At 37.1% G+C, this 12,921-nt stretch overlaps 1 protein-coding gene across 1 annotated transcript in view; it reads left to right on the top strand.

The window, feature by feature from the left end:
* Positions 1–12,921, top strand: part of Frl (formin-like protein) — a 708,708-nt gene that overhangs the window by 310,290 nt on the left and 385,497 nt on the right. The window contains exon 14 of the mRNA XM_090382384.1: positions 1,110–1,234. Coding sequence (XP_090238510.1) covers positions 1,110–1,234 — 125 coding nt within the window. The remainder of the gene's footprint in view (positions 1–1,109; positions 1,235–12,921) is intronic.

Raw genomic sequence — 12,921 nt, 5'->3', positions numbered from 1 at the left:
ACCTTTAATCTTATGATTAAGATATTGCTGAAGATCCTGGATATTGGTCACCCAAACTATAACAAACTGACATGTTCAATAAGTTATATTGAATAGAATATTCTTCTTTGGGGAGAAAAATATAAATTGATGTGTTGTAAGTCCTTTTTCTTTTGTGTTTGATTACTTAAATGGAAACACATCAGTAATACTTTTATGTAAGTCAAGGGTGGGGAATCTTTGGTCCCCACAGAGACAATGAGATAAAATGAATATATATATGCAACTATTAGGGTTTTGTGATACTTATTCCAAAGACTACTTTGTACTCAAAGATAATGAGCATGTCTCATTTTCAAGAAACAGTCTGTTAATATGCAAAATATGCTATTTACAGTGAACTTGAAGATCTCTCGAGGAATTGATATTTTCCTTTCTTTCTCCAATTTCAGAAAATTGCTGAATCAGGTGTAAGGTAAACTTGTGGATCCCTAAGCACATGCCATGGATTTCCCAGCAGAGAAACACTGAATAATACTGCATTGCACTAGCTTATTCACACACTTGGCACTCACAGTGACAAGTGTGTGAGTGCTCCTCATGCATACAGGAAAACAGGCATGCCCTTTAATTTGTATTAGTAACCAATCCCTTAATTTGCCCCATAAAGGCATATAATTTAAACATTGACAGTCAGAATCTCATTTTAATTTTACTTATCCTTTGCACCTATGTCAGGTTATTTATTTACATTTATATTTAATAAATGTTTTGATATATTTTTTTTTCTAATGCTAAAACTAATTATTATAACAGATAGCGAAAATGTTTGCATTTCAGTATGTATGAATTCGACACACGAGTGTGTGTGTGTGTGTGTGTGTGTGTGTGTGCGTGTGTGCGTGTGCGTGCGTGTGTGCGTGTGTGCGTGCTTGTTTATTGTGAGAAAAATGAAACAATTTGTACACTTAACTGTTGTAGTAGTCTGTATTGCTTTAGGAAAAGATGATTTGTCATCTTTATTATTATTACGCTTAAAATAAGTGACTTTTTTTCCCCACCTCTCCTAACATGATGTATTTTCTTGCCTTTTTAATGTTTGTATACTTATGTTTTATTTCTTTTGCTAGCAATGACCATCAAAAAGAAATACCAAACTAAATATAAACTGCCAACCCTTAACTGGATAGCACTTAAGCCTAATCAGGTGAAAGGAACTGTGTTTAGTGAATTAGAAGATGATAAATTATATAGTGTAAGTTTATATGCTGTTAGTAATTTGCTATATATTAAAAACAAATGTTAAATAGCTCTGATAATGTTATGATAAGAACTTTACTGTGACTTTATATACAGTGGCAGCCACATAAATTGCATTACCCTCTTAAAGTTTAATATTTTGTTAGTAACTCCCTCTATAGGTAAAATGCCATCTCAAGTTGTCATTACTAAAAGAATCCACTTGCTGCTATCTGTTTTTGCTTCCTATTCAGCAGCAGTATGGCATCCACTCAGTTAACTCTAAGGAAGAAAAAGCATAATTGTTGCTCTTAATATGAAGGGTTTTTCTAGTAAACATATTGATACCTACAAAGGTTGTCTGTAACCCATCTTTCATGTCAAAGTTACTTAAAAAGAAATGTGAAACCAGAGATTTCAAATAAAATCTGTAACTGGACTAAATTGGAAAAGTACTGCAGCACAGGGCAGAGTTTTGAAATGTGTGCTTCTGGTCATAATTCAAGTTCTACACACCTATAGTAGTCAAAAGATCTTGGCAAAAGATGCTGAGAAAAACAGCAAGGATTTCTTTACTTATATAAACTCTAAAAGGAAGGGGATGAATCTGATTGATCCACTTGACATCGATGGTTCGACTGTTGATGATCCTGCTCAGATAGCAAACAAATTGAATGAGTATTTTGCATCTACATTCACACATGAGGAATTATTAAGTTTGAAAATGGCAGAAGGTAATCAAATTGTAGCAGGATACTTAATGATTTTGTAATAACTGAGAGCAAAGTGGAGGAGAAATTGTTAAAGTTAAACATAAGAAAAGCACCTGGGGTGGATGGGATCTATCCAGTTATATTAAAGGAGGTGGCAAAGCAACTAAGCAAACCCTTAGCCATAATTATGAGAGCAGCCTTGGACTCAGGGGAGGTTCCCACGGACTGGAAATGTGCAAATGTATCCCCAATTCACAAAGGGGGATCGAAGGGTGACACGAGTAATTACAGACCAGTTAGTTTAACTTCTGTTCAGGATAAAATAATGGAGCCACTGATTAAAGATGCATTGAAGGATCATCTAGACAAGACTGCAGCAATAATTCAGACACAGCATGGGGTTTGTTAAGGTAAAGTCTTGTCTGACAAATTTGATAGGATATTATGATGCGGTTACAAAGGAACTGGATGCAAAAAATAATTTTGATATCATATATTTGGATTGAAAGACTATTGTACAGATTGGAGCAGAATGGTATTAAGGGTAAGTTGCTACAATGGATAAAAGGATAGTTAAGTGGGAGAAGACAGAGGATGGTAATCAGTGGGTGCTGCTCTTCGTGGACTAATGTTATTAGTGGAGTCCCACAGGGTTCAGTGTTGGGTCCACTGTTGTTTTGTATATTTATCAATGATATTGATGAAGGTATATCAGGCTTAATGTCGAAGTTTGCAGATGATACAAAGGTTGACAGGGTTGTTAATGACAGTAATGGCAGTGTGCTACTGCAACAGGATCTAGATAATTAGGGCAGATGGGCTAAGAAGTGGCAACTGAAATTTAACCCTGACAAATGCAAAGTATATGGGTAGAAATTACCCCAGAGAAACGTACCAACTGTGTGGTACGTACCACTTAAGGCGGTAGAAAATGAAAAATATCTGGGAGTAATTGTGCAGGCAGATATGAAGTTTTCTGAGCAAAGCAGACAAGCTGCCAGGGCAGGTCATGGGGTTTTGTCAATGATATATAGGAATTTTGCTAGCAGGGAAAAGGAGGTGATTATCCCTCTGTATAAGGCAATGGTCAGGCCACACCTCGAGTACTGCATACAGGTCTGGAAGCCTCATTTTAGGAAGGATTTAGATTTACTTGAGCATGTATAGAGAAGGGCAACAAGATTGGTGTGGGAAATGAAGGGATCCTCTTACCAAGAGAGGCTTAAGTTCTGCAAATTGCAGTGGCTGGAGACTAGGCACCTGCGCGGTGATCTGATTGAGGTGTATAAGGCCTTGAATGGGTTGAGCATGCTGAATTCTGATGGGATCCTTCCACTTGTTCAGATTACGAACCTAAGGGGGCATAAATTCAAATTAAGAAAAGACAGATGTAGAATAGATGTGAAAAATTTGCCTTTAGCCAGCGGGTGGTTAATTGCTGGAACAAACTTCCATCTCTCATTGTGGAAGTTGATAGGTTGAATAAATTTAAGGAGGAACTGGACAGGCATTTGGAGGGAATGGTGTGATTTTTTTTTTTTTTTTTTTTTTTTTTGGCTGATGCTGCATAAGCTCATACACATGCTTTCTTGCATCACATGCCACTACTACCACCAGTACTACTACCTAAAATCCCTATGGAAGAAACATCTTGGAGTAAATGCAAGTGACAGAAATATCCAATGAAGACATGATGAGTGGTCTGAAAGCCTTTAGGCCTCTTAAGAAACCATCACTGACAAAATCCATGAGGGGAAAAATGATTAATCTTGGCTAAAGAATATGCTAACTTCCTGCTTGTTCTTGGCTAAAGAATAAGCAGGAAGGGGATTAATCAGATTGGTCCACTTGATATCGATGGGTCAACTGTTGATGATCCTGCTCAGGTAGCTAACAAACTGAATGAATATTTTGCATCGACATTCACACATGAGGAGTTATTCAGCGAGGGGTATGCCAGAGGTGTATTCAACTCTGGCAGTAAGCTAGAGAATCTTGTAATAACTGAGAGTAAAGTGGAGGAGAAATTGTTGAAGATAAATACAAGAAAGGCACCTGGGGTGGACGGGATCTATCCAGTTATATTAAAGGAGGCAGCAAAGGAAGTAAGCAAACCCTAAGCCATAATTATGAGAGCTTCCTTGGACTCAGGGGAAGTACCCATGGACTGGAGATGTGCAAATGTGACCCCAATTCACAAAGGAGGATCGAAGGGCAACACAAGTGACTATAGACCTGTTAGTTTAACTTCTGTTCCTAGAAAATTAATGGAGGCCCTGGTTAAAGAAGCACTGCAGGATCATCTAGACATGGTTTTGTTAAGGGGAAGTCTTGCCTGACCAACTTGATTGGATACTATGATGCAGTGACAAAAGAACTGGATGCAGGGAATAACTTTGATATTATATACTTGGATCTTAGAAAGGCTTTTGATACTGTTGCACATGGAAGACTGCTGCACAAATTGGAGCAGTGTGGCATTGGAGGCAAATTGCTGCTATGGATAAAGGGGTTGAGGGGGAGAAGACAGAGAGTGGTAATCAATGGGCACTGCTCATCGTGGACTAATGTTATTAGTGGAGTCCCTCAGGGTTCAGTATTGGGTCCATTATTGTTTTCTGTATTTATAAATGATATTGATGATGGTATATCAAGCTTAATGTCCAAGTTTGCAGACGATACAAAGGTTGGCAGGGTTGTCAAGGACACTACTGACACTATGCTACTGCAACAGGATCTGGAAAGGTTGAGCAGATGGGCTGAGAGGTGGCAAATGAAGTTTAACATTGACAAATGTAAAGTACTACATATGGGAAACAGCAACCCCAGAGCAACGTATCAACTCTGTGGTACTACACTGACAGTGGTAGAGAATGAAAGGGACCTGGGGGTGGTTGTGCAGGCAGATATGAAGTTTTCTGAGCAGTGCAGACGGGCTGCAAGAGTAGCTCATGGTGTATTGTCGATGATATATAGGCATTTTTCTAGCAATGATAAGGAGGTGATTATTCCATTGTATAAGGCAATGGTCAGACCATACCTAGAGTACTGTATACAGGTCTGGAGGCCTCATTTCAAGAAGGATGTAGAGATGCTGGAACGAGTGCAGAGAAGGGCAACAAGATTAGTGAATGGAACAAAGGGGTGCTCTTACGAAGAAAGGCTTAAGTTTTGCAAATTACAGTGTCTGGAGACTAGGCACTGGCGAGGTGATCTGATAGAGGTGTATAAAGCCTTGAATGGTTTGAGCATGCTCAGTGCTGATGGGATTCTTCCTCTCTCTCTCTCAGAATAATCACCTGAGAGGGCATAAATTCAAATTGAGGAAAGACAGATGTAGGATAGACGTGCGGAAATTTGCCTTTAGCCAGTGGGTGGTTGGTTGGTGGAATAGACTTCCATCCCTTGTCGTGGAAGTTGATAGCCTAAATAAGTTTAAGGCTCAGCTGGACAGGTATTTCGAATGAACAGAAGGGTGTAGGGGAAGTGGTTATTTATTTATTATTTATTTTATTTTTTATTTATTTTTTTTATTTTTGGCTGATGCTGCATAAGCTTGCTTTCTTGCATCAAATGCCTCTACTAATGCTAATGCTAATTGGACAACTGAGAAATGGGAATCTATAATATTCTCTCATGAATCCAAATTTAATCTCAATGAATTGGATATTGGATGGTCAGTGCTATATTTAGTGTAGATCTAATGAAGCTTATCACGCCGACTGCATTCAGTCAGAAGTAAATCATTGGGCTAGATGGTTTGAGGATGCATAACGAGCAAAGAAGTGTGCAAAATGCAATCTTGTAAATGGTATTATCGTTGGTCACTACCACACAAAAATTATAAAGCAAACTCGTCTGCTCATCATATAAGGAACAGAAATTTGCAATTTCCAACATGACTGCATCTTGCCATACTGCACATAAAGTTAGACTACATTGCATAATCATTTAATATGATTTCTAGTATGCTGAGTTGTTTAACTTGTTTCAAACTGATTTTTTTTAGGTGAAGAAGTTCATGTAAGATTGCAATATCTTACATGAACTTATTGTGGTTAGGAAATAGTCCCAGTTGAAACTGTTGAAGTGTATGGACAGCAAATTGTTGTTAAAAAGCTATCAAAAAGATAATATTGCAAGAAACCATTCCTCATGTCTTGTGCCATGAAAGCAGTGATTATATCAAGACACTTCATGCCAGCCAGGTGAAGGTGCTAATCAAAGATTGTGTTGGTCCAAGAAAATACTAATATCGATTAAAGAAGACAATGGTTTCACAACCTTATTTGTTTGCTGCTAATCTATTTTTACCATCTTAATACATAATGTTAATTTCGAACATGGTTCACAGTGAAAAGGTATTTATGTAGCCTGCAGTGTATTTCTGTGATTATTTGTAAATAAATATGTCTGAATAATTTTGTAAATGCTTATTTTGGGAGAAAATTTTTAGTAATGCAATTTATGTAGCTACCACTGCATGTTCTCTTAAAAATTTCTGCTTTGATAAAACAAAAAACAAATTGAAAAATCATAACAGGGTTGTATTTTAAATATCCATATATGTGCATTTCATGGGAAAAATTCTGAATGTAATCTATAAAGAAAGCCCATCCATCCAAATAAAAACATTTTACCAAAAAAAAAAAAAATTATAACTAAAATTACTTTGAAATTATTTAAAGCATTCATCATAACTTAAGAGAACCATTCACAAAGTGATGTTAATCTAAACTACCAGTATGTTTTATGAGATAATGAATTTCCCTGGCATTGTTGACACTTCAGCTATTGATATTGCATGACAAGCAGAAGAAAGGTGCGCTTTCTGATAAGTTACGTGTGTATATGTATATAGAAAGTTAAATGGCAAAGTAGTGAAATTTGTGTAACTAGATTGTTATGGTATTAGCATAATATGTTTCATAAAAACAAAGAGGAACTGTAACTAAGCAATAATTATGAATTAATTTATTTTGAAAGTAAAAACTTCCAAGAAAAGATTTTTTATTTTATATCAGTACCTCTTAATGCTCCATCTCTACCTAAACTAGGTAGCAAATTTAGACAAACTAAAAAATATCCAAATATGACTAGTAGCACAAGAAAACAAGGATGTCAAAGTTAAGGTTGTATCAAATGACATAGTCTTGGAACTCTGCAGAAGAAGAAATGGGCACAAGCCATTTTGATACTTTCCAAAACAAAATAAATACAGGATTGAAAATAAAGTCCCTCAGAAATCAAATGAACTTTTCACCAGGGCTAAATAGTAGTTAATTTCCTACATGGAATTTCTGTGAATTCTGGAAATACTGATGACATCAATGCCCTCCCATAATAGCATAAACCAATCTGCATCTGCTTACAAAGATATATGAGGTTTACTTAGAAAGTTATCATTATCTACCTCAGTAACAAAGAAACAAGGTAGCATATTTGTTTGTATTAATTCTCTCTCTCTCTCTCTCTCTCTCTCTCTCTTTGGTTTCTAAAAAAATCCCATTTACAGCTAGCAGTAACAAGCTACCTTGAGCTTGTTACTGCCTGAAAATTATTGGATGGATGTTTCTCCAGATTTCTGAAAGAGTGAAATAATCACTGTGGGCCAGGTCTGGACTGTAGAGTGGGTGTTTTAATTCCTGGAATCTGAAATCTCTCAGAGTAGGAATTAATTTTTGGGTCTTATGTGCAGGAGTTTTGTAACGAAGAAGCAAAATACTGCATGTCATTATCCCTCTTCTCTATTCCTTTATGGGCCCATCTTAAATTTTTTAGAAAAGCAACTTAAGTATCTCTAGTGATTTGGTTTACACCATATCTCTATTAAGCAAGACTAATCAAAGCCACAGTAGTTATGAATGTTACACTTGCTCTCATGACTTGAGGTCAGTCTCGTGAATAATTACAGGAAGATTTTTAATATTATGAGTTATATGCTACTGGTACCGAGATCGTCTACATGGTTAACAATTCCCTATAATAATTAAAGTTAAAGGTAATGCAGGTTCCTTTGAACATTGGACGTATGGCATCTGGTAAGATTCAAGCCCGTGACTGCTGAATACGGCTGTTTCTTGTATCTTGTAAGCTCCTCTGATCGTTTGGTCATCCCGGAGTATAAACAGAAAATTTAATTTATTTATATGTAAAGCAGAGCATTATTTAAGTATAATGCGAAAAAACAAGATTACCTGTTGTATCATTACAAATTGTTCATACTGCAGTTAAGTAAACAATTATATTTACAATTATAGTAAACAAATATATTAATGTAATTATTTTATAATACATATACATAGCTGCTAACTCTCCAAATTTATGATGCAGAATCCATCTTTTTGACTCTCTCTTTGACCCTATTCTGTCTCATCACTGTACCATGGTTACTTCATCTTTTTGCTAAACACTATTTTCCTTATCTTCACTGTCCTTTATATAAACCTTGGTTTTCCAATGACCGTTCAAGAGAATAATGTTGCATATCGTAATTGGCTTGTTTCCAATTCTTCAGTTTCATTTTCTGCCTACATCAAAGCTCACAACAATTGTAAAGCAGTTATTAATCAGTCCAAACCACATTTTGAACAGGCTAAGGGTAGAAAACTTGATTCTTGCCCTAATGGTAGCCAAGCATTCTGGTCTCTTTCCAAAGCTATTGGACACAAATTTTGCCCATCTCTGCTCCCACCTCTGTCAAAACCAGATGGTTCTGTTGTCACTTCAGCCAAGGATAAAGCTGACCAGCTAGCATCCCATTTTTCTTCCAACTCGTGTATTAATGAACTTAGTAAAACACCTTCCACCATAGGCACCTCCATAGCCAGGTGGGAAGGAGCAGCAGTGTGTAGCACACGCTTCTTGATTAGACCGGAGTTCGAGCCCATCACCACCAAATACAGAGGATGCGGAAAGGTCAGGGAATGACACCGCATATCCCCGGAGCAATATGGCCTTAGTTACTAATGCTCCTTAAAAAAAAAAAAAAAAAAAAAAAAAAACCCTCTCACCATTCTCAATACGCTGCATTCAATGCCTCCCGTGGTCTTCCATCAAAAGGATTTTGATGAACCTTGATGCTAAGAAAGCTCTAAGGCGTGATGATATTTCTCCACTCGTTCTCAAAACCTGTGCTCCTGAACTTACTCCTGTTCTTTGCTGCCTTTTTTTTTTTTTTTTTCACTTTCTTATTCCAATGGTGTTTTTCCTTCTGTTTGGAAATTTCCCCATATCCAGCCAGATCCTAAAAAAGGGTTACAAATCTCTCCTATTCAATTATCGGCCCATTGCAATTACTTCTACTCTTTCTAAAGTAATGGAGAAATCAATTAACTGCCAACTCTTAAACTACCTAGAAACCTTCCGTCTGATCAACAATCGCCAGTATAGATTCCGTCAGTGTCGATCCACTGGTGATATTCTGGCTTATATTATCCATTTATGGACTAATTCAATGGAAAAGTTTGGAGAAACACAAGCAGTTGCTCTTGACATCTCAAAGGCTTTTGATCATGTTTGGCATTAATGGTCTTCTAATCAAACTTCCATCTTATAGTTAGGCGCCTCCGTAGCCAGGTGGGAAGGAGCAGCAGTGCGTAGCACATGCTTCTTGATTAGACTGGGGTTCGAGCCCGTCACCACCAAATAACGGAGAATGCGGAAAGGTCAGGGAATGACCACCGTATATCCTGGAGCAATATGGCCATAGTTGCTAATGCTCCTAAAAACCAAATAACAAACAAAACAAAACCATCTTATAGTTTGCCAACTATTTTTTTTAATTGGTTATCCAGTTTTCTCTCTGATCTCTCACTGAAGGTGATGGTAGATGGCTCTCTGTCTTCTAACTTCTCCACTAATGCTGGTGTCCCCCAAGATTCAGTTCTTTCCTCCACTCTTTTCCTCTTGTTTATTAATGACCTTCTTCCATTGACTGGAAATCCTATCCATAGTTTTGCCGATGATAGCACATTGCATTCCAGTTTCCAGTTTGAGAAAACTTGCCCTGCTCAATCAGCTTCAACTTCTCAAATATCCACTACCAATTCCTTAAATGTCAATCTTCAGGTAATTCTCCAGTGGGGCAAAGACAACTTAGTTGATTTCAATCCTTCTAAAACTCAGTCTTGTCTTATATCTTGCAAAAAGGATTCTTCTGGTCCTATGCTTTGATGACACTCTGATTTCTAGGCAAGATGATATCTCTCTTTTGGGGATTACCCTGACTTCTAATCTCTCTCTCTTGGCACAAGCACATTACAAATATTGCTTCCTCTGCATCTAAAAAAAACTTGGTTTTCTCTTTCGCTCTCGCCTTTACTTTTCTTCCAAATAGGTGTTCACTCTGTATAAATCGCAAATCTACCCTACCATGGAATATTGTTCCCACATCTGGGGCGGTGCCCCCAAATCCTCTCTCAGGCTTCTTGATTCCATTCAGAAGTGGGCAGTTAGATTAATTAATAATTCATCTCTAACAGAGTCTCTCCACTCGCTGTCTCATAGACGTACTGTTTCTGCTGCATGCCTCTTCTACAGATACTTCCATGGGCACTGTTCTTCTGAATTGGCTTCTATAATTCCCACTCTCTCTTTTAAAACAGTCCGAACACGTGCCGCCATCAGCCAACATCCATTTACTGTCCAACTTCAAACTCACAGAACCAACTTTTCATCTTCCTCGTTTAATCATTCAACTGCCGTTTTCTGGAACAACCTTCCTTCATACGTATTTCATGAAAATTACAGTCTACAGAAGTTCAAGTCCAAGATCAACAAATATCTTCTTTCGTCTTCTCAAACTCCAACCCAAGCAAGGTACTAAGTACTATAGGTTCTAATACCTCTCGTGTTTGGGGTTTATATAAAAAAAAAAAGAAAAAAAAAAAAAAAAAAGATGAATGTGGATTTAAATTAACCAAAAGGAAAATTCAGCAAAATTTAATGCTAAATAGCAAAAATTTATTTGATGGAATTGTCATGATTGTGATGTGATGATGTATAAGCATAAACCAGTTTGCCTCTCTTGTCAGGGTTTGGGTTTACTGCTTTTAATTAAGACATTGTAAAACTCTTTCGTCAAGAGCTGTATGATCATTCATAAAGATAGCTCCTGCACGTGGAGAAGGAGTCATTGTTTTGGGTGAATTATAACTTCATTCAGCAAATTCTGTTTATTACTATGTTGGAAGTGGTTACAGCTTGTACAGTGGGCTTCTCCTTACTTTTTGCTGTATTTACCTGTTAACTGGGACTAATATCCTAGGAATGCCTTGACAACCTAACCTTATAAATGCTGTTATACTAGGAAGAAACTCAATTGTTTTCTAAAGAAACAGTGTGGCTTTTAAAGGGGAAAGTGTACTTAATTTCATCTAATTAGACTTGAAATGGTGTCATTTTGAAGTCAGAACTTTTGGTATCTTTATTAATAGATATAGAACTTTATGCACTTTAATGTCTGGTATTGGTTTTCTTCAACATCAAGAAAGCATATAATACAGCCTGGAGATTTGGCATTTTAGAAAATCCATGTAAGTTTGGTCTGAGGAAAAATCCCCCCACTTTTATTAAGAACTTTTTATCAGATTTATTTCATTCTTGCCCTATCAAGAGGATGGTGCTACCCTGGTATCCACTTTAAGCTTTACACTCTTTATGGTCAGAATTAACTCCATCATAGGTCAGCTTCCAGCATTGGTTTATAATGCTAACTTCACTAACTTCTGCCAGTCATGCAACATTGACAATAAGTGAAAGATAGTAAACCATCTTAGTAAGTCATTGGATTCAAATTTTCAACAACAAAAAGACTATGCATCAATTTTTGTCAAAAATGGATGCATACAGTCTTGCACCCTGAACCATAACTCATTTTAGATCGGAAAGTCATCCCAGTTAGATCGGATGCTAAATTTCTGGGAATTATTTTTGACAGTAGCTGGAGGGATGTTAATATATTCCATTGGTACCATATACTTACTTGAACTAAACTGGATTATGATGCTTAGGTATATGCTTCCCAGAAAAAGTGCCCATTGAAGGTTTTTTCGGCTTCATTAACATGAAATATATATTTCTACTGTTGCCTTTTTGACATCAGTTCAAAATTTATTCTTTCTCTCCCTTTCTTTTACCATATATGGCTGGCATTACATATGCAATTAAACTGAAACCTTGGCAAGACCCCTCCCCCCCCCATGGTCATTAGCCTTTGAACCATGCTGGGAAAATCTTTATCATGCTAGTCCTGGGATTAACCAACCTTTTGGTATTTGAGTTCGAGAGCTCCTTCACACTTTTACCTTGACAACAGACCTTTCTGCCACCTCATCTGTGCACACAGCCCTTGCCTCTGTAGAGTATTCATTCTTCAGTCTATGACTTTTCCCTTAAGAGTTGGGATAGAAAAATATGTCACTGACATTATGTCAGGGACTTCATGCTGCCCATTGAACTCAGTTCTCTTAGTCCTACATATTTACACTGATGCTTCAAAATCTGAACCATCTGTAGGATCTCTGGCAGTTTTCACAAGCATATCAGGTCATTTCCCCTGGTGCTACTTTCCTGTGGAGTGCATGCAATAAAACTACATGCATAATCTTAGACTGCATGCAATAGGACTTGCGATGTGCCTGTGTATGTTATACAAAGTCTCCTTGAATAACTTACAAGCTGTGGTAGGTACCTGAAAATATGAAAAATACAGCACTTATCAACTTATATACCAGGTCAATAAAACTGCCTGTTCCCTTCCACAATCAGGATCAAGGTTCGGTTTTGTTAGTTTTCTAGTCATGTTGGAATCAATAGAAATGAGGTGGCAGATGCGGCAGCTAAATCAGCTTGGTCCCTGATTGGATATGAATTTTTAGTTCCATATAAGATTTGTCAACTGTAGTACATGCCTTAAACATTGGCATTTGCAGGACATGTATGTATCCTGCATATACTGTAATAAATTATATGAAATTAAATCTTTAAT

Source organism: Mastigoproctus giganteus, chromosome 1 (genome assembly GCF_048544385.1).
Source record: "Mastigoproctus giganteus isolate SK-2022 chromosome 1, ASM4854438v1, whole genome shotgun sequence".
Lineage (NCBI taxonomy): Eukaryota > Metazoa > Arthropoda > Arachnida > Uropygi > Thelyphonidae > Mastigoproctus > Mastigoproctus giganteus.
This window is presented reverse-complemented; position numbering and strand designations above follow the sequence as displayed.